Source organism: Atractosteus spatula, chromosome 1, assembly GCF_055471065.1.
Source record: "Atractosteus spatula isolate fAtrSpa1 chromosome 1, fAtrSpa1.hap1, whole genome shotgun sequence".
NCBI lineage: Eukaryota > Metazoa > Chordata > Actinopteri > Semionotiformes > Lepisosteidae > Atractosteus > Atractosteus spatula.
The window spans coordinates 52,258,588-52,286,405 of NC_142706.1; the positions used below are offsets into that span (position 1 = coordinate 52,258,588).

A 27,818-nucleotide genomic window follows, 5' to 3' on the forward strand; every position below is an offset into this window, starting at 1 on the left:
ACGCAGGACCTTATATGTGAGCAGGAGAGCCTTTAAAATCCAGTCACTTCCGTGCGAGCCAGTTCTCTTTACAGAGGGCAGAAGCTACGCTATGATCCGGAGTATCTCCAATTAGCACACACAAAATTCCTGACACATGTAAAAAGCTCTTTAATAGTGAGCCCAGATTGGCAGGTCAGTGGTTTTATCTGACTGATTTTAACCGGTTTTAAGAGAACTATTCCTAAAACATTTCTAAGAGGTGCTTCAAATGCAAATTGTTGAACTGCCATTCCCACTTAAAACTTCCTTTTATTTTGAGGCTGACAGGCTGTGGCTGGAGACGTTCACCTTGGCACTATAGTAGGCCTCTGCTGTGTCTTCTGCCTCTTGAGAGACGTACTGTACATCTTGCTCAAATAACACACCAGTCAGCACTACCGTCTTTTTCTTCCCCAAGACCAGACCAGATGTGTTTCACGCTGAAAGGAACATTGGTATTGAAGTCCGAATGTTGCGCCCTGTCCAACAATAAATGCGTGACGGACAGAGTAAGATTATTTTTTTAAACGAAGAATTCCAGGATGAATTAAGACGTGTCTGTCGGCGATTCTGCTTGTATTACATGCACAAAGTAGCTTCTAACCGGGCAAAAGTTTTCTATGTAGCACTGTACGGTAAAGAATAACAGTTCACAGTATAATGCTCTTGTGAAAATACGCACTAGTAGCTACAGAACGTTTTCTAACTTTTGTTGAAAAGGTCGGCGCAGTCGGACATGTTTTAACTGGCAAGGGATTCTCACTTGACAGCCAAGCGTCCTCATCAAATCCCCAAACTGTCGGGGCGGCGAGTACCCCGTCCAGTTAATAAAAAGCCAGCCGCGAAGCACAACCAACCGCGTCTCCCAGTATTGCACAGCAACCGAGATCCTCTTTCTTATTTGACACGCGGAAGGCGCGGGGGGTAGAGAGGACTCAATTTTCCCCGGTGAGCGGGGCGGGTTATTTTGAGACGGCCCCTAGCCGCGCAGCCCCGCGGCATGATACAGAGCGCGGCGCGGAGGGTGCGGTGGTCCTCGACTCGCTGACGCCAGGGAAGCGAGATCAATCCGGGCAGCAGTGCGCGCGAGCTGAGCGGCGGCAGGAGTTGCGGTCTTCCCGAGTGTCGGAGCTGAAGAGCCGCGGACGGGCGGCCGTGGCTGTGCTCGCTTGCGACCGGTGGGGACGCGGAAAACTTTTCTCTCTCTTTTTTTTAACGTGAGTGGAGTTTTGTTTTGGAGGACTCTGCTTTTTAGTTGGCTTTAGATTTAACCCCTTGTTAATAAATGTGTGTTTTTCGCTTGTCTCTCTCTGAAACGAGAGCTCGTACCTTTATTCCCAGGTTTGCCAGTAACTGCGTTTTAAACCCGTGTCATTCGTTTGTTTTGAAGTGCCGTTTGCCAGCCGACAATGCTGCTTTTAAAATTGGTGTATTGGTACAGGGGCAGTGGTCGTGTGTTATTATTTGAATTTGTCAGATGTTGAAATGTGTTGCCGTTTAAGGTTTAGTTCGCTGTATTTAGCGTGCTGAGGTCTGTATTAGACAACAGCCCGAGACGTTGTAACCCCCTTTTTCCTCGCTCGAAAACTGGAATTGATCTTTGGGGTATGTTTTTTTTTTCGGTAGTTCTGTGGTATTTAAATGTGTAAGTAGCTAGATTTTGTTAGCCAAGCTGATGAAAAGTTAATTCTGACTGTAAAAAGGATCAGGGTGATTCTTCATTTGGATTGACACACGAGTTTCTCGGCTCATTAAAATCTTTCAAAACATTTTCAAAAAGTGTGTGTGTGGGGGGGGTGACAATACAGACAAGTAAATGAAGTCTGCTATAAATCTTCTGTAGATTTAATTTAGCGTAGTATGGACCTGTCAGAAGCGATGTCTGAACGTTTCCATTGTCGTCTTTGTGCCTTGACGTCATTGCTCGGTCGGGATCCGGGCGAACTCGCCCAGTTTCCCGGAGCTCGAGTGGGCTCGGACGCGCTTCCAAGTGCTCGTGGACTTTGCGTGAAAGGGACACGCAGCCGCCGTCCGTGAAATTCGATGCCGTTAAAGATCGTTAAAACACACACACACACACGAGCACTTGGAATTAAAAACAAATCGCAGAGAGGAAAGGGGCTTTGATCATCTCGCCCAGCCTGGGTGTGAGCGCGGGGGTCCCCGCTCCGGCACCAGATGCTCCGGGGATGCTCTTGGACGCACAAAGACCCGGGAACACGTCTCGCTGTCTTCGGGGAGAGATCGGATGACCCAGAGGGCAGGCATTCGTCCTTGCGTTTGATTTGATTCTTTGCTGTACATCTTTGACGTCTGGGAGCGGTTTTTTTAGCGGCAGCGCTCTCTCTCTCTCTGTCGAGGAGTAAAGGCAAATCTGCAGGTACACTGGGGGGGGGGGGGGAGACTTGCAGACACTTTTTATGTTTTCCAATAGTTCAGATATGTTCGCTGCATCATTTTAGCACCCCTTGAAGGATTAAATAACCATTTATTTTACGTTTTTCTGACTTCCCTTAAGTTTTTGTGTACCTGCGCGCTTTGCTGTGTTCGCCCCCTTTCTGCTAGTGTGATCTCTCTGGGTTGATGATGGTGATCAGTTGGAGTGATTTTCCAGATTGTTCCGGCTGGGTTGCTGGGGACTGTGTGGGAAAGGCGACCTGCAGGTGGTATTGTGCCCAGATCGCGGAGTTCCGGTTCCGAAACCAGAGCGCACAACCTTCCTACATATTGCGAACGGGTCTGCGTGCTCAGAACCGTTTCTCTTTGGTGTATGTGAAAAGCATTTCAGTCCTCATTCAGGAAGGTGTCAACCTTTAAGGTTTCACGTGCTCTGCCCCCCTTTTCGTTCACAGTCGACTCTTTTTTTTCTGTGATTTTCGCGAAACTATACAACAATGCATCCATTACAATCTTGCGCATGTAAAAGCCTTTATATAGCGTTTCGTAAAGTGACGTTCTTCTCCTGGCGTGCTGTACAGGCAGTATCGCAGTTGCTTACTTGTAAAAATAGGAGTGTGTCGAAATGATCGGACTCTACAATCTAACACCTCTCGAGGATAACTTCATTTTTTTTTCCTTTGGAAGAGATATTTCAAGATTTATTGCTGGTCTAAGACCAGATTCAGTCGGAAGAGGTTTAATGCGAAATTGTATCCGTATACTTAAGTGCCCATGAAATGAAGTCAGTTCTGCATTTGTTTTATAGTGCTGATGTACTGTAGTAGGGTGTAAAGCATCACGGATGGCAAACCTGGCTTTCCTCAGTAGCGGGATACTCATTACAGCTCAGTTGTTAAAGGTCTCGGAAGAAGGTGCTTTTTGAGGGTAACACACTAACCTAACTAACCTCAGTACCTTATGAGCTCAGACAGCAGGAAGAGCCATTTGGCTGAATGAATGACGGTTCCCCTATTCCCCTCCTCCTTACTTCAGTGCTACAGTCCACGTCTAGGAGTACACCCTCGCACCAGCCATCCCATTGCTAGTGGAACAGTGCTAATAATAATTCCTTACACTTATATAGCACTTTTCTGGACACTTTACAGGCAGTGGGGACTCCCCTCAGTGCTGAGGCAAATGTCAGGTTTCAGTCGCCAGCCTGTTCTTGGGGGTTGATGTGTTATTTTTCCCACAGTGCAGAGAAGATTTGGAAAGGATCGGCTGATGATTTTGTTGTGGGTTGCAGGGTCGTATAATGATGTGCTTACAGTTTTAGCTCTTGTTATTGGTGCTTACTAAGCAAGGATCCATGTAAACACTTTCATAGCAGTGAGACAAATGGCAGAGAGGCAGCGTAACACAAATTGGTTCTGTGGCTTAAACATGCTTCTAACATCTGCGCTTCTGCCTGATGGCAGAGAGAGGCTCATTTGTGCCGAGACTAATGGAGACACCATCAAGCCTTTATAAATATTGTAAGTTCTGTATAATGCACGGTCCCCAGAGACACGCGAGAGAGCATCATTACTGCCTCCTCAACCTGCAGGAGATCCTAAATTGATTTACAGCTCTGAACTTGTGCAAAATGATACATGGGGATGACACGGGGGTCAGCTTGTCAGAGTCGTATGATCTGAGCCCATTAGCTTAAGCTTTGGTCATTGGAGCACATGAACAGGCCAGGAAGTCACAAGCCTCTGGCAGGAGACTGTTTTTTTTCCTTGAAAAAGGAAGTAAGTCTTTGTGTAAATACAGAAATATTTTTCTAAATATTTCAGTAAACTCATTCTTCGTCACTGATGTCTGGGGTGTTGACCTGTGGTATTGCAGGGAATGTGTACGCTGTTGTGTGAGAGGGGGAGTATCATTGTTGCTGATAACATAAATTAAATTTGCAGCCAAGTGTTTAATGACTTCCACAGAACAGTCATTACTGTGTAAGTACACTCGTCTTATTGTAAAGGGCCTGGAGTGGTTTTTGGGGGGAGGAGGGAGGTTGTGCCCAATAATGGAATGATTTCCTTATCTGAAAGTTCAGAAGAGCTGTGGGTCTTGAATCTGTGGAGGGTGGCCTGTCCATGTCCACTGACGTGACAGTGATGGAGATTGTGTTTCTGTTTTGAGGAAATCATGACATCCAGTCAGCATACTCATCAGGGAGTAATGTGGCAAAAACATAGACTCTCTTCGCCAGGTGAATTCAAATAGGTGCTTTTGTAAGGTAATTGTTTGTGGCTGGAGGGTTGTACTTTTAACTATTCATTTGCACAGGGTAGCACGACAGTGCAGTTGTTAGCATTGCCGCCTTGCAGTGCTGCGACCCTGGGTTCAATTCCAAACCTGCGGTGCTGTCTGTGTGGAGTTTGCATGTTCTTCCATGTTGTTTCCTCCAATAGTCCACAGGCATACTTTAAGGTTAATTGGCTTCTGTGAAATTGACCCTGGTGTGTGTGTTTGTGTCTGTGTGTGCCCTGTGATGGACTGGCACCCTGTCCAGGCTGTACCCTGCCTTGCGCCCAGCGCTTCTTGGGATAGACTAGGTCACCATGACCCTGAATTGGATGAGCAGGTATTGAAAGTGATGTGATTCATTGCACGCACTTTGAGAGAATCCCCCTGAGCTATGTCCCATTGTTTCGCAGACCTCAGTTAGTCGCTGACTGGTATTTTAGGTCAACAGTTGTAGGAGACCTGTCAACCCTTTAAGGTCCACCTGCACATCTGTTGGTGTATATCATGTGAGGGAAACCCAGGAACCTCCTGCCACTGTAGGGGTCCTCTTAGTTTACCTTTGTTAAGGTTAACCATAACGGATGCAGACAAAAATTAAAAATGGTGAAATTGACTCGTTCATAGCTGAAAGCATTAAAAAATAAGCAGCTAGACAGTCTAGGACAGGGAGTGGCAGATCTTGCAAGTTTTTTCAGCACCGACGTGTGCAACAGCTGATATCACTTATTGTTCAAATAATTGGTTCAGGAGGTGAATGATGTGTGTGATCTGGGATATTGCAGTTGTGCTCTGAAGTCTTCCCAGCACAGACCTCAGGTAGTTAAACCAGGCACTTGTATCGGGCGATTCCTTCTTTATTGCCCTGTGAACCGCCAGGCGATTAAAAGACAGGTGAGAAATATCTGTGTGCCTGCAGTGTGTTTGCAAGGCTGTCAGGCATTTTAAACGGATTACCAGCCTTTGACTGGCCGAGTAGCAGAGTAAAGTGGCCATACCGTTTGAAGAGCATTTGCATGTCAGGGGTCAGTTCCGTCTCTGGCCTGTGTGGCGGTGGCCTCTCTGGTCTCGTTGGCAAGTAGGTGGCGCATGGGCTGGGGATAAAAGCTCTCTGGCTCGATCCTGAAGCCTGCGAAGGAGAACGCTTGTTGCAGTTCAGTTTTTCTTTTACACCGATGTCATTTTTATTGCCATAGGATTCAAACCCCATTAGTGATGGCATACGGGCTGGTGGAGTGTTCACTTCAGATTCGCTGGGATGAAATGTATTTTTATCTTCTCCTGTTCTCCTTAGATGATAAAGTGCTTTGTGGAATGGCTACAAAACGCACAGATGGTTGATTTCAGATGGTGCACAGATCTGATATGCTTAAGTGTTTTCCATGGAAACTCTGTGAACCCTAATAGCCTTCCTTTCCGAGGTTAATGAGGGCACGTGGTGCTGCAGCCTAGAAGCTGATGTCAATGCAAAGACAGACTCCTCTGCCCCTGCCAGCTGGATGGTACCAGTTGCATGTCATGATAAATCAGTTGTAATTCAGCATCCAAGGTAAATGGGATCTATATGAAAAGAGGAAGCTCAGAAAAGTTGTCCATGCCAAGATAGTCTACTAAATAATATAATGAATGAGCACTTTCCCCATCCTCTTTTCCTTATTTGGATTTCCTATTAAGGATGTTTATTTTTCAAATTCTTTTAGTCAAAGTGAGTTTTTCCATTTTACAAATAGCCTTGTTTTACAAATAGCCCTTATTTCACCACTTCTTGAAACTTTTGGTAAACATGATGCAAATATTTCAATGGTGTAGTATATTTTTTTCTACCACAGAAACCAGAGTGTATGGCCATATGTGTAGATGTAATCAATAGTTGACACACTTGAGGTGATTCGAGACACAATAACGTAAGCAGTAAGACGACACTCACTGTGTAATGTCTCATCAGTTAACCAATTTTAACCTTTCTACTTAGTCTGAACATTTAGTGGTGATCTTGCATCTGATATATTGTATAGGGCTCACAGGCATGGCAGTAAATTAAAACCAATTCAGAAGTGAGCTCATTTGATGTGTAGGCTAAGCTGTTGAACCCGAGGTGCACCAGCTCTGTTGAGCACACTAAATCTTTGACCTGTTGCAGAAACCTGTGTGCACACTGACTTTATGTTCTTAAGAGTTTCACCTCTTGCATTAGTACCCTTTCCCATTCTTATGTTCCATATGGTCTTCTGCAAATCAGTTTGAATTTTTCTTTGGGTGTAGGCTATATTGGGATTATCTGCTTCTGGACTTGCCTAAGTGTCATTCCATAACAAATTGAAAGCCACTGAATGAAGTGCTATCTCACTAATTAATGAACTCCGTGAGTTATAGTTTAAAATGCATCCTGACGTACCTAGCTTTCATAAGTTATAGAGGGTCAGAGCTTTAAATAATGAGTAGGCACTGATTAAATTGCTATATCTACAGACTCAACGGTATTTGAGCCAAATATATTTCTTCTCTTTTTTTTAAAGTTGATTTTAGCTCTCTACTTAGTTATTCTAGTTCCTGTTTCATTAAATTAATAGTGGTTGTCCTTAGACTCAGTTTGTGGGAAAATTCTTTTGGAATCTGAAAATTAAATTTGAGGAAATTAACTAAATGAGATGTCAGATGTATTTTTTATATGTGCAGAAAATGAGAAAAATTTCAGCTATCTCACCAGCTTCAGTGACCTTTTGTGATCTTTTATCCACATCTGTGTTGCTGCGGCTGTTTTTTAGCTGGACTTAAATTGTGTTCAAAAACTGATTTTTTGCTTAAATGTCCAGCTTGTTTCTCTGGCACATGGTACTAGAATGATATGTGTCCACGGTTATTTGAATTTGGTATGTTAATCAGCATGTTCCTCACACTGTTCTTTAAGAAGCTGTAAGCAGAAATCGGACACCTGTGTGGTTTGTTTGCAGAGGTGTTACAGAAAGAGTGGAGAACATTTCCTATTTCCAAAGCTGAAGCAGTATTGGAATGTTTATACTGTAAACTCATCTAGTATCTGCTGTGGAAGAATTGGGTATTTAGCCAGCATTCCTTGCACACCAACTGCTTTTGAATGTTGAATGCTGGTGTTTTATAAAAAGCACCTGTAGTTAAGCACCATTTAAAGTTACTGTGGTGTTATTGTTAAAGTGTAACAAATTGTTAAGTTATTAAGAAAACACACATCATATTTATGTCACCTGTTTTTTATTGATGACTACAAAAGTTTTTTATATTTCTCACACTTGTTTTCAGAGGGACTGAAAGGCATTGTAAAATGTCATTAAAGTCAAAAGACGTGTCACTGAAGACATTTTCATGTAAAAACATACTTTCCCCTTATCACCGATTTAAGAGAAAATGTTGCATTTACCATTGAAACTTTCCAGTGATTTTTTTTTTCGATTGTGGTTTAATAACATTCTCAAAATATATTGGGGATTGCTATCTATTGTATATGTAAGCTATGTCTCTGGTTCTGGTACTGACGCACATTCAACAGATGTATGTTTTCCCATCCCTGGCTGTGTGCACTATCATAGTGAACAGGCTCTTGTGCGCATGTTTCCATTAAATGGACTGTTTCTCAGGAGAATGTGTTTTTAAAGCAGATGCTTGGGTTGTTGCTGTTCTTAGACATTACATTGACATTTAGGCTTTTTCAAATGACTTGGCCCAGACTCTGAGAGCTGAGAGATTGATTAACCTGCAGTGAGGAAGCACAGCCGCGGAGAAAGGGAGACGCAGGGTTCGAAAGGCATCTGATCAGCATGCACGATGAATTTTGAGGGGAAAGCTGCGTTTCCCGTAGCACTCACAGAACAGGAATGGGGTCCACTATAGCAGGACTCTTGTCAAGTGTTTACAGTGGCGTTGAACGTTTTGGCTTAGGATGAAGGATGGATTGTATTCGGTTTCATATTTAATACTCTTCACACACTGGCAAACAGCTGCGCTTATCTTCAAACACATTTGGGGGTTGGTTTCAGGGAACAGATACAGCCAGGTTAAAAGGCTGAAGCTTCTGCAAGTTCAGATGTCTCTCTACAACACGCGCAAAACACACGCACAGGAGAGGCAGGCAGGCACGCAAGAATGATAAAAGGATTTTAACAAGAATGTTCTCTCACTGACTGCCTTGTAATCTGTATCCTTGCAAGCGCTGATACGCTCACTGTACTGGAGTGCCATACCAAGAACAAGGACAGCGGTGGGAGGAGAATGAAAATGTTTTTGACACAGTTACCTAGCCAGGGTCAGGTTCAGAATGTTGCTGAGCTGATCAAAAGTGTGGGGGGAAAACCGTCTACAGCCTTTGATGGGGAGAACCAAAACTACTTGGCAAAAATAACAGCTGATAATGAACCAAAGTACTGCCAGTACTGTTTTTTTTTTCTGGTTTTGGGTTCAACTAAATTGAAACACAAACATGGCAGTCAGGCTAGCAGGAAAACAAGCTTTCCTTGATTTGTGCGATGGGTGAGTTGTCTACACAGTGCAGTTTGGGTGGAGTGTCATTATTCTGCCTACACTGTTAGTATTTGGAGCAGAGCAGCTCTTGAAACCTCCAAATAGCATACTTGTTGGTATGGGGAAGCTCTGAGTGGCCTGGGGAGAACTGTGTCACACAGAGCCTCATACAGGTAGCGTAGTTGAAGGACGCTGGGAATAACGCTGCGGAGTTGCTGTAAATCAGGATACTCAAATGCTCTTGCTTTGGGTTCTGATAAATGTAATACAGCCCGTCAATGTGCCTGTTCTACATGTATTTTGGGGGTGTTGGCAAACCCAGTAAGCGCTTGGCCCCCGGGCCAGGGTGAGAGGAGTATCTCTGTGCAGCGGCAGACATTTGATCTGAATGTTGGCCTGTATTGTCAGAATGCAGCAGGGGGTCACGTGGAGCCGCGTGGTACACCGAGACACAACTGGAGACTAACAGCAGCCAGAAAATTAGAAGAACGGCCGTTAATGACTTTGAAAGATCAGCAATTCACTTTGTGGGAAATATAGTCCCATGAGAGATGTTTTCGTTTTACCCTAGATAATTTTTGGGCAGGCTCTCTGCTTATTTACAGGAGGTCCACCTTTCGAGCCCCACATTGGTCTGTCCGTCTGAGTTTATAGCCCATCAGATCAAGCCATTGGCAGGGAAAGGGAGGTAGAGCGAAGGCTTCAAAGTGGATTATTTCACATTTGAAAACGTGTCGAGGGATGTTTTTCAAATTAGAAAGAGACATCAACCTTGCCAAGATAGTGATAAACTGGAATCAAATGGTTCAAAGTGCTTCAGTTCTCACTGCACTTGTTTCAAAATCCTTTTTAAAGTTAGTGATTTCTGCTGTCAGGTATTGCAAGCCATGTCTGTTGGAGGAAAATGCGTTATTTGCTTTTGATTCACAGTTAACAGATAATGTTGCTCCCAGAGAAGCCACTTTGGTACATCATATTTAAAATGTTTTTTTTTCTGAAATCTGGGAGGATAATGCATATCCTCTGCTTTTGACCGTTGCTCAAGTCCTCTGTGTTGTCTTGTTCTGTGCAAGTCGTAACGCAGTCCCCACAGCTGCGGTCCAAGAGTTTATCGAGGTCAAGCAACTGGCCATGGCTTCTTTAAGGAAACGTTTTAGTATTGTTCATTTAATCTGTTTCTCTTCTAACTGAACTGAACTGAAATTTTAGTGTAGCTTAGGGAAGGTTGTGAGACAAGTGTTTTGTTGCATGTACTGTACAGTAAGTCAGTAATAGTCAAATCTAGTTAAGCATTTTGAGAATTGTGAAAAGTTTTATGAACTTGCATTTCTATGTTAAGATTTTTTGCAAAATTTTCGGGGCTGTGTCATGTTTTGGGAAATTGAGGCTTTTGTCTGAAATAGTGTGTAATCAAAAGCTAACTGGATCACCCGTTTTAACTGCATTTTTCTGCCCCACCGTGTGAACAGTTTGTAGAAGTCAGGAAGAAATGTTCAGAATTGTTCGTGTTTAAAGATGTGTCTTTTGTTGGTTTTTTTTTCAGGAGCTGTTTTTAAATCCCTCCCCATCCACAACTACATAACGGAAACAGAAATAAAAATATGATGATATCCATGTACGTTTGCTGATGAATTTGATGTTGTTTTTCAGTGGATTGTATTATCTGCAATGGGGAAACCTAAGGCAGATGTGCGCCGCAGTGGGCAGTGAAGTCAGTGTGGTCTGATCTAGACCCCTGGCCACAGTTCGGCTCCTCTCCTGCCCTTCTCCCCACGAAGGGGTTAAGACCGGCGCGGACGAGCCGCGGCTCGGAGCGCGGAAATGGCCAGGCGGTCTCAGGGCGGCCGATTGTTCCTCCGGCTCCTGCGGTCCACCTGTAGAGAGCTCGGAGCTGGCGGAGGGGAGGAAGTGACGGTGTTGCCGCAATAAAAAGAAATAAATCCCCTGCTCTTCCCAGAGGAGTTGGACAACAATGTGGAAAGGGGCATGGGCGTGCGTGCGGGCCTCTTGAAGGATATCTCCTCTAAAGATGTTTCCTTTGATGCTGCTCTTGGATATGGATGTGTTTCCGTTGCAGAAGGTCCCCTGATTTTTAAATTAGCTGGAACAGTGGGAGTGGTGGGGGGGGGGCTAAATATAGGAGTAACTTTTAACTTTCCTGTGCCTGGGGTTCGTGATATCGATGGCCTCCTCTCCAGTGTGTTGTAAACAGCACCTGTTTTTAAATAGAACATCTCCGTGTGCCTGCGGAGCTGGGCTTGTCTCGCCATAGATAGATAGAAGCCGTAAGCTGATGTTTGGAGCTCAGCCCGACGAGTGACTCCGTAACAAAGAAGTTAAAATTAGAAACTGGAAAGAGGGAGATTTTAAGTTGGTATTTTTCTATGAGGTGTTGAAAAAAATTGGGTTTATAGTGATAATGTTCGGAGATGCTTCTCTGAGCCTTGTGGGCATAAAGTCAAATCGGATGCTTCAGGGATTCGTGTGTTTAAATTGAAAATTTCAATTTTTCCTGGTGTCCATTTACTTTTGGTAAAATCAGATTTCAGTTGCCTTTTTTTTCAGTTTTTGCCACAATGTTTTGTGGTAAGAGGTCTACCAACTGACTCCAAAGTAAAATGTTTATGACCCCAACTCTAAATATCATAATGATATGTGAAATGCAGGGTCTCACTGTAGACTGAGGATGCTTCTAAAACTTATTTTTTGATGACTTCTATAAATAGCATGAAGGACGTAATATTTTTGTTCTAAAATAGTTTTTTACACTTGCGTGCACATGGAAAATCTGTGGTTGAACACAACCTTCAGTACAAGTTTAATTTCACCTGACACTGGTTTTAAAGGAGAATTTGCAGCTAAAAGAAGCTCAGGTCTCCAGAATGAAAATATATCCTTAGACGTATGAGCCAGGTTAAGCACACTGTAACCATAATTGCTAGTATAGAGGAGCTTCCGCATCCAAAAAAGACAAGTGACCACAGTGGAAGTGGTAAAAATGGTCCATATTAATTTCCTTTATTGCACATCTGGTATTTCCTTATTTGTAAGAATAGGTAATCATGTGGTCATTGTCGAAAGAGGAAAACTGAGCTCTGGAAATTTAAAAAGCAATGTCCCTGGTTCATTTTAGTTTGGTTTGACTCTCAACTGCATTTGTTAATCATTTGCAAACTGTTGACGGTGATCACAGTATTGAGAAACCTATACATTTCACTGTGTTGGGATTTCCAGACGCAGGTGTCGGTAAAACTGCAAAGAGCAGGGGGTGTGGTATTATAATGCCTTAAATTGTTTAGTTTTGTTTGGGAACAATATTAAAAATGAATGTAATTTTCATTTTGCACATTGCAGGTGGCCATGCAGCAATGAGTCTCGATTTAAAATGTAATTGCATATCAAATTAGGTTAACGACAAATATTTTTATGTGCCTTCATAGTTCACCATGGTAAAATGTGAAGTGCCTGAGAAATAATGAAAGGTTTTGTAGTTATGACATCCTTTCCTGTTTAAAAGGCTGCTGGAGACGAGGGGGGCCAAGCTCCCGTTTTCAGACCCTGGTGCTGCCGGGCTGCTGGGCTGTAGACTGTGCTGGCGCTGCACAAGCACGGCAGCAGTAACAGGCAGCTTGACCACCGTGACTTCAGCCCATCAGTTCCGAGAAGCTGCACTAAAATGACATCATTCCTCCCCGAGACCAGGATGTTCTGCCAATTGTAACTTTTGCTTCCTGAGCTGGGTTCCATTCCGGGTGGGCGTGCTACTGTTTTCGCCCAAGACCATCAATGCTCTTTTTTTTGGACAAAATTCTTCCTGTGAGCGGCTGCTCATAATCAGCCTGGCTTCTGTGTTTTTCAGGCACATCCAGCAGGCACTGGGTGCCGTCCTGAAGACGGAATCCGACTCCTGAGCCCCTGTTTTCCCCAAGCACGGAGTGGTCAGCCCCCTAAAGGACCGAGGGGCCCCGTGGTTTTCACAGACGCCGGCGGACTGCGGGAGTGTGGTGGCGTGGGCAGCAGGGGGCGGGAGAGATGAACGTGACCAGCCTGTTCTCCTTCACCAGCCCGGCCGTGAAGCGGCTGCTGGGCTGGAAGCAGGGGGACGAGGAGGAGAAGTGGGCCGAGAAGGCGGTGGACGCGCTGGTGAAGAAGCTGAAGAAGAAGAAGGGGGCCATGGAGGAGCTGGAGAAGGCGCTCAGCTGCCCCGGGCAGCCCAGCAACTGCGTCACCATCCCCCGCTCCCTGGACGGCCGCCTGCAGGTGTCTCACCGCAAGGGCCTGCCGCACGTCATCTACTGCCGCGTGTGGCGCTGGCCCGACCTGCAGAGCCACCACGAGCTGAAGGCCCTGGAGTGCTGCGAGTACCCCTTCGGCTCCAAGCAGAAAGAGGTCTGCATCAACCCCTACCACTACAAGCGAGTGGACAGTCCCGGTAGGTGGCCGATGTCCTTCGAAAGGCTTTCGAGATGCGCGAGGGACAGGGTTCTGTCGCCCCACGGGCATTGGGGATACAGCGGCTCCACAAAGATTATCAACCATTCAAAATACAGGAGGGGTTAGGGTTACTGCCCTTCTAGATCTCAGTGAAAGATGTCCTCTTAGACAAGGGCTTTAGAATTGTAGCAATTTTAAGACTAGAAATGTAATATTTCTGTCATACAGTGCAAAAACAGACTTCTGGTATGGTATATTTAGTCAGATTGGTAGGTTCCTTAAATGTGGCATTGATGATTTAAGGTAAGGAGTGCATAATTATGTCAAAGTGTTTGGAAGATGCTCTCCTTGATCTCTTTTAAAATGTACATAAAGTGAAGTTTTCTGCTGGTTTGATGCTCTACTTTAAAATGATCAGACTGGGTAGATAAAAATGATGATGACATATTATTTTGCTCTTGTTTGCTTAAAACAAGAGGTCAGAGAAGTGAGAGAGGGATTTTAGACCTTTAAAATGGGCAGTGTTCTGTGTGGAACTATGGATTCAGGGTAAATGCTCCGGCTGAAAAACAGTTCATGATCAAACAGCTTAGTTGATGTTTGTTTCACAGGAGGTCTTATTTAAGTATTGCCTTTTTTGGTATTTTTATTTTAGGACAATAAACTTTATCATACAATTAGAAGCATTACAGTTTCCACAATTCATGAATTAAAGTCTCAGATAATGACTGCCCATTATCAATCGATCCATCTGGGAAGTGGTTGTTTAGGCTGGAGTCAAGCAGTCCCTCCGAGCCTCCCGAAGTTACCACTTACCGTCGATATAACCTGTCCAGGCTCCAAGAGTGCAATAGTCCGGTTCTCCACGGGAGCACAAAGAGACAGGTTTAGCTGTTTCCTCTTCAGCCCTTGTGCAGGGTCCCTTGTCTTCAGCTGAGCGTACGGCCTCTGAAATGGTACGTTGAGATCACACTGTGGCGGCGTGTTTGTAAAGTGGTCAGAACCGCTGCCCTGCAGACCGGGGGCCCTGGGTTCAGTTCCAGACGGGGGGCGCGATCTGTGTGGAGTTCGTTCTCCCTGTGTTTGCGTGGGTTTGCTCTCGCAGTCCAGAAACATCTTCGTAGGTTCATTGGCTTCTGGGAACATGGGCCCTTAGATGAGTGTGTGTCCCCTGTCCAGGGTGTACCCTGTCTTGTGTGTGCCTGTTGCTTGCTGGGGTAGGCTCTGGCTCCCCCACGACGCCGAATAGGAAGATGCTGTTAGAAAATGGATGGATAGACAGCGCTCTGTTAAACAATTAATGCAGCGCGTGAATCATTTACAGACCATTTTCTTTTTTTATTGAAATTGTTATAGAATACAGTGTAACATGGCGCACCATTAAATTATAATTTCAATCTTTTTTTTAATCACAAAAATACTTGGTTACCCAGCTGTCAAATACGTGCCCATAAGCTGTTCATTATGAGACCTGTCATATCAGGACGTGCAGTTTCACAATTTTCAGTTTTTCTCAATTTGTCTCCAAATGTATGATTCATAATTGCAGATGTTTTGTTTGATGAATTCTTTAATTTTCCAGCATTATGTGGGAAGTTTACATATAGTTCATAATAAGCACTCACTTTGTAAATAAGAATCAAGTTGGATCGTGATCGGTACAGCAAGCTGGCAGTGCTGTTTTATATACCAAGCGCAAGAGGAATCAATTGGAATGGTCAAGAAAAGCACCTTTTAAATATCATCAGATAAATGCTAGTGTATGTTCTTTTAAAAGTCTATCTAATACATTTTTAAATACATGCGGGTAAAATGTTTTTCTTGTATACTTCCCATATGAAAAGGATTCATATGTTTAATAAACTTTTTTTTACTTTGAGACCAACATTTTTTAAATTCATTTCTTGCCTTTAAGTTTTTTTTTCGGCTAGTTTGCCTACTCATCTTTGTACTTCGTCTTGCAGCTGAATTAAAGCAAAAAGCTTGCCAAAAATTAGCCTACGTAAGAATGAACATAATCGTGTTGGAAAACCTGGATTATCAGACCATGTGTTAGTGCATCTTAATCCTCCTGATAAACTTTCTTTTCCCAGGAGTTGGGCAGATGTTTAATCCTTTTTGTCTTTGATATCCCAGTTCAGTCAACCAGGTGCTTATCTTTTGGAAACCAGATGTATGAGAAATGATTTTGTTTTACTGTTGGAAATCCTGCCACTTAGTAGTCAATTGTTTCTTTCAGTACAGTTAGAAACTAAGAGAGTGTACTGTGTGAGTACATTAATCCTAAATTAAAAGACGTTTTCTTTTCCTAGGCAAGAAAGCCATCAAATGCTTTTTTGTTGAGTAAGCAGAAGAGCAGGGTCAGCTGACAAGACAGAAACAGCTGCATTGAGAGAGCTGGGGAGGGGGTTCTGTAAGAGCGTGAGCAGGAAATTCCAGCCGTGGAGACTAAGAGCTTTGTCTTGGGCATGCTCTGTGCAGCAGGCTGCAGAGAACATGCTGCCGCTTTGAGGAAGAGCGAAGAGTGGAGTAGGAAGTTTGTCATCTGGCCTGCCTGCCCACACAATTGTAGGAAAGAGTGGTGCTCAGTTTACATTTTGTGTAGTCTCCCAGATCTCAGCAAGACCCCCAGCACCTGCCTGTCTTTTAGCTCTTTCCTGCTGTCCTGTACAAAGAAAGCAAGGAGGAAAACGGCGATGCTTGGAGGCTCACATTACAGGAGCTGCACTGTGCGGGTACATGTGGAGTCTGGCAGTGTTTTGATCCAGCAAACTGATCAAAGCCTAACAGTGCCTAAGGTCCCTCTCTTGCAAGCCAAGAAACAAGGAAAAAAACAAACGAATCTTTCAAGGCCAGCAATTATAATTTTCCAGTGTTATGACTAGGAGATTTTTTTGTATAATTTATTCTTTTATAAATGGAAAAGGAAAAGGGAGTGAAAACATCTTAAAGTTATTCTTTAATAAAAAAACAAGTGCTTCTTTTTTTAATGATTGTGGCCAGTGCCCATCTGATGCTGTTCGTCATCTGTCTTAACTCTTATAGACCTAGAAGATACTTTTCTGGGGGGGAAGAGTTCATTGAAAGGCATGAAGAGGGAGGTTCGTTTCTAGTATTGTTAATAAACTAGTCAGGTTTGCAGACAATGCCGAAATATGAGGGTAGTTAACATAGGAAATGCACAAAAAGTTAGGTAGATTTCAAGGTTGGGCAGTCCGGCAAATGATGTTTAGTGTTGACAATTGCAGAGCATTACAGGCAAAGACATAAACTCTATGTCCAAAATGGGATATGCTGAGCTTGAAGAAATTACTTCTGCAAATTTTTGATTGCTGACACATCGGTTAAATCTTCTAGATGCTATGGGGAAGCAATAAAGATAGCAACCGATGTTAGGATACATAGTTTAAAGCAGGTAATTTGGATCAATGGAGCTTATGTTCAAGTACTGCAATACACTAGTAAGACCTCATTTAGAACATTGAGTACAGTTTTAGTTACTTATGTTACAAAAAATTATTGCTGCTCTGGAATTAGTCCAGAGAAGAGCAACCAGGTACATTCAGTACCTTGGGCTTAAACAAACATCTTTTTTAGGCATGATAAAATCCTGAAGCTTTTTAGTCTTGCACAGGAAGACTACAGGGGATCCTGATGTAAAGATTCAAAATCCTCAAAGGCACTGACAGTCAGCCCAGCAGACCTCTTTCAGATCTGACAGTGGTGGAAGTCTGGAACAAGCTGCCCAGCCATGTTGTTGAAGCAGTCACCCTGGCTTCTTTTAATTAACAGCTGGATGGTATCTTCAGATTAGTTAACGACAAGAAACAGGATTAGATATGCTGAAAGTTAGAAATGAGAGGAATTCCTTCCTCTGTTTTTATTTATGGGCACTGGGAGTTTTCAGGTGAGTGTTTTTAGACTCTTCATTTTCTTCGGTATTTAACTGCCTAAGCATCCCAATTAGGTTGTAATGTTTGCTGTTTTGTGTTGCTGTGTGCTACACTAGCATAGCTGCGATGTGTGCGTTTGGGAGCCCTCAGCAGCTGGAGCTAGAAGAGTGCTGTGTAGGCTCAGCGGTACGGCCAGCAGGGCAGCCCTTTGTTCACCACTGCTGTATGGGACACTACCCTGCCCTGCACGCGCCCTGAAACCTCACACCACCTCCTGAGAGCCTCCAGCCGGAGCTGCAGAGAGAGACGCAATGCGGTCTTCATCGCTGACAGCACCAGGCCAGAGAGACCTTGAATACGTCTCTGGAAGGAAGGTCCTATTCGGATCTGACCTTGAACAGGATCTTCATGTCACCCGAACTGTGATTTTTTAAAAAAAAAAAATCTTCAGGAGCTTAAAATTGCTAAAAATGTGGACAACTTGTGCATCGTGGTAAAAAGTTAGTTGCATCGTGGAGTGCTAGCAGTTTAGACTTTCATCACTGCGTTTAGGGTGCTTCACCAGTGTGAGCATGTGGTGGTTGGTGTACCTGGCACAGTAAGCCCTGCATCTTAAGCAAAGTGGGGAGGAGCTCACTGGGATTTTCTTCTGCATACCGATTGCAAAAGTGAAACACTTGTATGAGGCTCTGTGGTAAGGATCTGCGCCTGTGGCTGAAAGGTTGCCGGTTCGTATCCCGCGGCCGGCAGAGGAATCCTACTCCGTTGGGCCCCTGAGCAAGGCCCTTAACACCAACTGCTCCAGGGACGCCATGTAAATGGCTGACCCTTCGCTCTGACCCCAAGCTTCTCTCCCCATCTGTGTGTCTCATGGAGAGCAGGTTGGGGTATACAGAAATTGTATATGGCCAATAAAGTGATCTTATCTTATGACTGCAGAGTGCCACAAAATCAAAGAACCTCATCAGGTGAAGTAAATTTCTCCCCCCTCAAAAAAACTCTTTTGTCATTTTTGTTCACAATCATTACATTAATACAATTTCATGAGATTTGGAATGAATTGTTCCATGTCTTTAAAGGGTAATTTACCCTCTGTTGGACATGTTGTGAATTTGTTCAGTTAATACAGTTGTATAATATCCTTTTATTTTCCATAAAAATCCTGGTTTTCTGTTGTAAGTTAAATGCTAATCTTTTCTCCCCGTGTGTCGACTCTTGGTGCCTTCATTGTTACATACATAATACACTACATAGACTGTAGTCATTTACATACTGTAGCTTAACTCACCTTTGCTTTTTGCAAATGTGACTCGAGCACTTGAATTGGCATTGCATCTAGTAAAACAAGTCGTTTGTGATTCGTATTCTCTCATGCACTACTCGAAATTTACAAAAGCCTTCACCCCATAGTATAGTAGCACTTTTTTTTCTGAAAGGAGCAAAATCCCTGCCAGATAAGTTGCTAAAGCCTTTCAGGAAACATCAGGCAGGCACAGTTAGTAAAGTTATTTTTCAAGACTGAATTAAAACAGACAAGCCCTGACCTGTTTACAACTTTGAAGTTTGATTTTTTTCTTCAGATCTCTTTCTTCATGAAAGGGAAATGCCAAAAAAACTTTTTCTCAGCTTCATGCAATATATTTCACTTTTTTATTTGTAGAATGTTTTGCAGAAGTTTAAAAAAAACAAAAGAGAACACAATGAAGATGTTGTTTCAGAACAGATTTTTTGGCATGGAGGCAAAATGCCTTTGAAATAACAATGTATAAGCTGTAATTCCAAAAATTCAGAGCATCTGCTGCCAGCTCGGAGACAGGGACATTTTTAATGCAGTAATTAAAGCGCCCCGCTTGTCCTGGCTCAGATTCGCACTCTTTCCAGCCAGCTGGTCTCAGGGGCTTATTGACACACAGACAATCTAAGGGAAGCGCTTCTGGGGTCACATACTGTATTGTATCAAAAGAGTGCAGTTTGTTTTCTGTACAGCTCTGTATAAATAACAAGTATATGCGTTTCTCTTCTCGGGAACGTTCCTGTTCCTGGATAAACCCACCGCTTGTAATGCGTTTCCAGCACTCCTTCAGTGATGTTTAAAAGATCCTGTACGCAATCACGATGTAGTTTAACGGATGGCGTGAGTAATAGCTTAGTTATTGTTTTTGTCTCTCCCTCCCTGTCTTTCAGTGCTCCCCCCTGTCCTGGTACCCAGAAATAGCGAGTTCAACGCGAAGCACAGCCTCCTGCCGCGGTTCCGCAACCCGGTCCAGAACGAGCCCCACATGCCGCACAACGCCACCTTCCCCGACTCCTTCCCCCCGGCCAACAGCCACCCCTTTCCTCACTCCCCCAACAGCAGCTACCCCAACTCGCCGGGCAGCGGCAGCAGCGGCACCTTCCCGCACTCGCCGGGCAGCTCCGACCCTGGCAGCCCCTTCCAGATGCCAGGTGAGCGCGGGCCCTTCGCCCTCTTCGCCCCTCGGCGGCATGCCTGGGCCACCTCCTGTCTGGCTTTCTCGAGCTCATTTCTGATGCTGTGACTGGGGAGGCAGTGAGCTGCTGTACAGAACCTGGCCTGGACTTGCAGTTCGGACGTGACCTGATGCTGGAGGCAATGGGCCGCCTGTAGTGTAAGGAGTACCTCCAATCTGAATGAACCGACTTTTCTTCTCCTTTCAGCTGAAACTCCGCCACCTGCGTACATGCCCCCCGAGGATCAGATGACGCAGGATTGCTCCCAGCCTATGGACACATCTAACTTACTGGTTCCTCCCCTGCCACTTGAAATCAACAACAGGCCAGGTAACCACAACAGAGCACTGGAAACAGGGCAGCGCTGCTGTGCTGAGCTGCACACTTTTAGATCAGCGTAATTAAGCTCGACTGGTCAGAAACAACAATCACAGAATGAAACAAAACCGGTTACTGGGTAGCTTCTGGTGTTACGCTGAGTAAAGCTGGGCTTCTGTTCTTGTTATGGTACTGCTTGTTAAAACCACAAGTGCTGTCCAGTTAGCGTGGTTCACCGCACCGTTCAAACTAGGGCTAGTGGCCTCTTAATGGACATGACTTGATGGCCCAGGTGTCTGCAATCTGTCGAGAGCCAACATGCTTGTCTTCAGTTAAGAATTCACTTTGAACTGCAAGATTTTCTGTACGTGTTACATATCTTTTAAATATATTGGCACCAAAAAAATGCTGTAGTTTTGATATTGGCCTTTACAAAAATTGCATTAAAGTGATTGGAATTAATATTTCTAATTTCAAAAATTGCAGATTGCAGAATGAAAATTTTATTTTAGCATAATTCAGACAATATGTACATTAGAGGTATTATTTTAATTGAATGATATATTTAAGTGATGGAAATATGTTTGAATTAAAGTAATTGGGATGATGTTTGAATAATTTCAGGATAAATGCCTAATGTTGAGGACAACATTTTTTAGTATTGTGTCTTAGTAGCTCTTAGAACATTTGGCTGATGCCAGCTTTGTACATAGTAAATAGTCTTGATTCCCTAATTACTGTTAATTAGATTAATTATATTTAATTAGACCTAAAAGGTCTTGTGCATATGTTTACACCTCTACTGCTTTGCAAGCTATATTAAGTGTGTTTAGGAACCATCATAATGTCAGACTTTACAAGTTCCTTTTGTACATCATGGAGATCTGTGTTTGAAGTGTGTTCATCCCTATGGACACATCACCAGGGTCTGTTCAGAGACCGTGTGAAATGACATGCAGAAAGATGCATTGAGCAATGAGTCTTTTAAGATAAAATGTCAAGGATGAAGTTTTTTTTATTTTTTTTAATGAAAATGCTGTCTGTATGGATCATGACATGTTTACCCACATTATAACATTGAAAATTGTGCATTTTTGCATAAGAAGTGGGTAGTGGGCTTTTTTTCAGCGTCATACCTCCTCATTGTGGTGCATGCCTGTGTGAAAAGTTATGTTTAAACAATTATGCTGCAAACTGTTATATTCCTGTAAAATATGTCAACAAATTGCAGTCATGGGTATCAAAGGAACTTGCGCAACTGTTGAACTTGTTGGTGGAAGTTGCCTTCAGAGATTAGATTTAACAAGCTGCATCCTGTGTAGTACGGTAGTTTCCATTGTTGGCCTTTTCTGGGAATGGAGAGACAAAACACACCTGCTCACGATGCATTGTAAAGGATGTTTGCAAGAAATATGCACAAGATAAACATAATTTATTCTAGGACACTGGCCAGCTGGCATCTCTTCTGTCAAACCAAACAGTGGGCATCATTTTGTCCTTGATATTTACTTAAAATCTGCAAAATCTTTTTCAAAAGTTTAAGAATGGCTGATCTTTCTTTGTTGCGCATTTGAGATCGTAAGCGCAAACAAAAGTCACATGCGAGAGGGGCCGTTTGGCTGAGCAGCTTGTTCCACACACCCACAGCTCCCTACTCCCTGTTCTGAGTTTTAAATGTTCTTCTGTTCTCTGGTACGTGTTTCTCTGATTCTGAAGAGGCCTGATGGTTGTCTTTGTTAGTTTTTGTGAAGATTTTGAAGGTTTAAATCCAGTCACCTTGTAGTCATTCTGTTGAAGACCAAAAATATTCTGTTTTTAGCTCATCAGTGCAGGACATTTCCTATAAACCTGGGGCTGTATTTTAGAGAGACTTCACCATTTCAGATTATTGCTGATTGGATACTAAAATCAGTATTGTAGAAAAACAAAGATATACCGACTCATTTTACCTTTTTAATAGCTGTGTGCAAGACTTCACTGTTAATTTGATTCCTAATTTCTGTACTTAATGGCATTTAAAAAAAGTAATATTTTATATTTTAACATGCTTGATATTTTGTTTATTATTGCTTAAACATGCATATGTCTTCTTTACAAAATGAGTAATTGTAAATGGGTAAATCCTTCAATAGATTCAATAGTAAACGGAATTGAAGTGCCAATTGAAGCAAAGGTGCGATAACTGGAAAAGAGCACAATTCGAGGAGTTGGGGAAGAGTTTTTAAAAAGGGGGTGTAGAAAGGATTACTGTAATTGTCTGGGCGCTGTGGCCGTGACACAGCCTCTTTGTTACTTTCCGAAGCCCTTTGACTTTGTATTTCCTCTGCAGATGTTCAGCCAGTGGCCTACGAGGAGCCCAAACACTGGTGCTCTATTGTCTACTACGAGCTCAACAATCGCGTGGGAGAGGCCTTTCACGCCTCCTCCACAAGCGTGCTGGTGGACGGCTTCACTGATCCCTCGAACAACAGGAACCGGTTTTGCCTCGGGCTCCTATCCAACGTGAACCGCAACTCCACCATTGAGAACACTAGGCGGCACATTGGAAAAGGTACTTCGGCGAGGACGCCTCGTTTGATCACTCTATACACCGCTGCGCAACAGTCTCGGATGTTTTGAGCCCTTCTGTTATCTGTGAAACAGTTTGAACACGTTTCGTAGTATAAAAAGTGTAACAGTGTACCTTTGTGGATGTGCAGAGAGGAACACATGAAATTAATGAGGACAAGGAGTCAGTTAGGTTTGGTTGGTGAATGTGAAGGATTATGTACCACAATGCCTTATATTGATTGTTCACATACAGGTACACCTTGCATTGAGTTTTTGAAGATTCTGATCGTTGTGAATTACAGATTGTTAAAGGGCAAGTTTGGCTACTTAACACCCAAAATAGTTATCATATTTATATCAGAGAATCGCATTAATGAGCAAAACTAATGAGCTTTGAGCAAAACATTGATGCTCATAATATATTTATTGGAATTCCTGATTATTTCCAAGACCTTTATAGACCTAATTATGCTGCAAAAAAGAATGTTCAGTAGTCCCCTTTGATTTTATTAAAAATAGTTTTCTGTCCATGTTCTAAAAGTAGCCTTCAGTTCTTGCAGCACTAAAATTATTGTAGCAGTATCTCTTGGATATGTTTAGTTAATGTTATAACAAGTTTAGTTTAATTTGGAGCCTTAGGGTTTTAGAATAAGTTAAGGACGTGAACGGGAACAGCTGAGAAAACAAGCAAGTGGATTCTCTTACGAGTTTTTAATAGTCTTAATTCTTTCAAAAACCATGTTGCTGTGACTGTTTATTGAAATTTTTACACACCAGAAAATAAATATTGCTGCTAGGTAGTTGATCGTAGCTGTGATGTCTTCTTTCACTGGGCTTTATTTTTTGGTATGCATTGTTTTTCCTTAGGCGTTCATCTGTATTACGTCGGAGGCGAAGTATATGCTGAGTGCCTCAGTGACAGCAGCATTTTTGTGCAGAGTCGAAACTGCAACTACCATCATGGTTTCCACCCAACCACAGTGTGCAAGATCCCCAGTGGCTGCAGCCTGAAGATTTTTAACAACCAGGAGTTTGCAGAACTCTTGGCCCAGTCTGTCAACCATGGCTTTGAGGCCGTCTACGAGCTCACGAAGATGTGCACCATTCGCATGAGCTTTGTGAAGGTAGGTTAGAAACCTTGCAGTACAGGGAAAGTAAAAAAAAAAAAAGGTCAAGACTCTGGTTTGACCCCTTTTGAAATCATTGTCTTTTATTCTTCGAGTGTCCAAGACCGAGCTGTAGATTGTTCAAAAGGCACTGGTTAAAGATGGTCTGCAGCATCCTTAGAATACCCTCTTCTTTCAGACTGACACTGCTGAGCAGCTTGTGACTGGGTCTTAAATACAGCTTGGAGACTGAAGTACTTGACTCTTGATGACGCCTGGATTGTACAGTAGTGAGGCCATGTTATTTGTGCTGAATGTCATAACGGGTACTGGCATTTTTGTTCTCGGAAATTATTCACAATGTTCTCATGCCAAATTCACAAACATTAAATAATGGAAACAAACTATCATTTCACTATTTTGAAAGTTTAATCTACTTTCATTTCATTTGTGCAATTGTATAAATAACAGAACCCCATGGTATTTATGCATAACTGAAATGTTTTGTGACATAACTGGATTTGTTTTTGTTGAAAGAAATGCAGTGCTAGCATGAGAGCTTATAAGATCTGCATATTTAGTTTCAAGTGGAATGCGTTGAAATACAGAACTGTAAAATCAGCAAAAACAACTTGTTGGTTTTCTTATAACATAAAAAATTAATTTGCTCCTTTTTAACACAACCTGCTTTCTTAGTCTGGGGATTGGGGAACGTCTCCATTTACAATTACTTTTCTTTATTAATCCTTAAGGAACACCTGAACTTAGTTCATTTTTAAGTTAGTGAGCTGCTTTCTAAACAGTTGTCTCGTATCACTATCTTGTAGTTGGGGTGGCATACCGTAGATCTGATTTGTGATTTTCTGAAAATGCTGTTTGCATTTCTTAATACATCACATATCTTATTTGTGTTAAAAGATAAGCACATTTTAAGTTGCTAAGTGCTCATGTTAAAACACATAAATTATGCAAAACCCATTAAATGAAGAGGGCAGTTTTATTTATTACAGTATGTTGTTTCTGTTTTGGTCTCTACCCCACAAAAGGGTACTTTAAAAAAACATCCAGCCATTTTCTAACTGCTTCTTCCAATTCAGGGTCATGGGGCAGCTGGAGTTTATCCCAGCAAGCAGTGGGGTGCAAGGCAGGGTACATTCACACAGCAGACACACGGACAAACACAAACTCGCACCAGGCCCAGTTTTCCCAAAAAACAATTAACCTACCAGTATGTTTTTGGACTGTGAATGAAAACTGGAGCACCTGGCAGTAACCCTGCAAACACGAGGAGAACATTATAGATTCCCTGCAGTTCATAAAACAGCTGGACAAAATCAGTTTCATTTAGCTACTTAACGGCCAAATGAACAAGTTGGGCTGAATTTCCTCTTTAGTAAATTCACTTGGGCACTACAGAAGAGAGTCAGCCTCATACTTAACATCACAAAGATAATTTAAAATTACTGTCCATATATTCATGTCTTAAAGTGCTGTTAATTAATCCAAGAAGTATGATTGTTTTCATTTTCGAGAAACATATTACTTTAATTGCTTTACAAATGTTTTTGAAACTTCTGGATCCGTGAATTTTATTGCTTACATATAGAACCCATCTAATGCCTCTTATTAACCATTATAACTGCCTTCTGCTTTAAAATAAGGTTGACCTCCTACGTGCTTTTTAATGTTCTCTGACTGTTAATAATATTGCACCTGACTGGAATTCCATGTTCACCTTCCTGCAGATATCAAGCACAACTTTCTTTTCTTGAGTACAGTGCTTACTTTTCTCCTGGACAAACCAATTTGAAATCTGTTTTAACCTAAGAATATCTTAATTTGTCTTTAAGCCTTGCACAAAATGCAGAAACACAATATCTTGAGTCTTCTGCTCAAGTTACACTTTTTCAGCACGTCTAGCATGACTTGTTCTATAAGACAGAATGTTTGTCTGTTTCTCCTGTCTGCTTTATCTTTGGACCATTTATCCAATATAAGAGGGTAGCATTGCATTTAAATTCCTTCACTGCATCAGAATTTACCTTGCCGGTCAAGTGTGAAACTCTAACCATCAGTCATTCAACACTTTCTACCAAGATGAAAGGATCACCAGCGCACTGACCATTTCTTCTGCAACGTCCTTTGCTAAAATCATCCATGTTTATTGAATGTCTCTTCCAAAAGACTGAGCCAGTTTGAGGAAAAAACATTACTAGGAAGCGCTCATTTGAAGTACTGGCAATATAACGTTTGGAATTTTACCACTGTAAAGCCCTATATATATTCAGATTGAACGCGAGTGAGGATGGATAAAGATAAGATCAGTGGACAGAAATATGTTGGCTTTTTTATTTGTTTTGTACATAATGCAGTAAATGTTATTTGTTGTCTGCAGTTGCTTTTTTGGACTTTGGGCAGCTCTGTGACTATTTGTCATTGTTTTCCAGGGCTGGGGAGCTGAATACCACCGTCAGGATGTCACGAGCACCCCGTGCTGGATTGAGGTTCACTTGCACGGTCCCCTGCAGTGGCTGGATAAAGTTCTCACGCAGATGGGATCCCCCCATAACCCCATTTCATCAGTGTCCTAGACAAAACTGCTTCCGCGCCTGACACGGTTGAAAACAAGTGTTGGATTTCAAGAGGCTGGGTTAGGTTTTTTTTTGTGGGGGGGGGTACATTTTACTTGAAGGATGTCTGAATTGGGCACATTGCATAATGACACGGGGATGTGTGGGCAACTGGAAGATACTTGATCTTTGTGACCAACTGTAATAATCAGACCATCATACTCCTTACAAGTATCTACGCTGGTCTTGAGAATTTCTCTTTGTTCCTAGTTTACGTTGCAGTATTCCATTGTATACCCAAGCAGGTTAATGGGTTGTTACATTGATGATAAGGAGCCGGGGGAGGAGATGGAAGGTGACCAATTTAAAAATAATAATCAAATCTTAGTCCCTATTTTGTCAATTTATTAGCTTACTATTCTATTATGTCAATATTTGTAAAAATGTTTAGTGTAAAATCCCACACACATAACTATGTTCTGTTGTAGGGTCAGAAAATTGCACAGATGGGGCTAGGAAATAACTTTGAAGAAGCCCCTTGGTTACTTGTGAAAACTGTCCCATTCAAGGGGACTCCCAATGAGGGGAGGCAGTGGTGTTGAACTCAGTGTTCATAATCTTTCTCTACTTGTGTAACAATCTTCCAAGTGTTCAATTGACTTAAATTAGTGTTAGATGTATTCCACATTAGTGAAAGTCCTGCGAAAATCCTCTTGGAAATGTAGTTGGGCTAGGTTAGCATGCAGGGGGTTGCAGGTAGTTGATAATGTGATGACAGAAATGAGCACAGCTGCAGATGCCCCAACACACATCATACAGCTGATGTCCATTCCTGCAGTGACAATGCTTTTCATTTTTCATGCTGTTTTCCCTGAGTTGCAGCTCAGAGTGATTGCTAAGTGACTATCAAATCTAGTTCTGCTTGAGAGTTTGGTAGCCAAGTTTTTTTTTAAAGATTTGAACAGACGGTTGTGATTATTTCTGCACAGAATAAATGGCAGCCCTATAAAATATTATTTTCTAAAGTGTAGAGTTTTGATTGAATACTGTTTTTTATGCATAGAAATCCCTGGCAACTTTTAAAATGCTATACAAGACTGAATTAATTTTAACTTTTTGTATTTTAACTTTGAAAAGGTTTTCTTTCATGTAACTACACTTTTACAGAATGGTCCCCTGTATTTTTATGTTTTATTTTTTGTGTTTTGCTGTTTTTGCTGATTTAGTATTACCAGAAAGCAGTTTTATTCCATGAATATCAAGTCTCTACTGGAAGATTCAATAAAATGGTTTCATTA

General features: G+C 42.5%; 1 protein-coding gene across 2 annotated transcripts; it reads left to right on the forward strand.

Moving 5' to 3' along the window:
• Positions 1-1,049: 1,049 nt before the first annotated feature.
• smad1 (SMAD family member 1) lies at positions 1,050-27,818 on the forward strand. 2 transcript variants are annotated; one of them, XM_088910300.1, is made up of 7 exons: positions 1,050-1,238; positions 13,040-13,612; positions 19,692-19,952; positions 20,184-20,306; positions 22,624-22,845; positions 23,712-23,968; positions 26,398-27,818. In XM_088910300.1, the coding sequence occupies exons 2-7, from the start codon at positions 13,213-13,215 to the stop codon at positions 26,539-26,541; spliced, it is 1,407 nt and encodes a 468-aa protein (XP_088766426.1). In that variant the 5' UTR covers positions 1,050-1,238; positions 13,040-13,212; the 3' UTR covers positions 26,542-27,818. The 2 variants fall into 2 exon arrangements, with proteins under 2 accessions (XP_088766426.1, XP_088766438.1); XM_088910312.1 differs by having other exon boundaries at positions 1,093-1,199.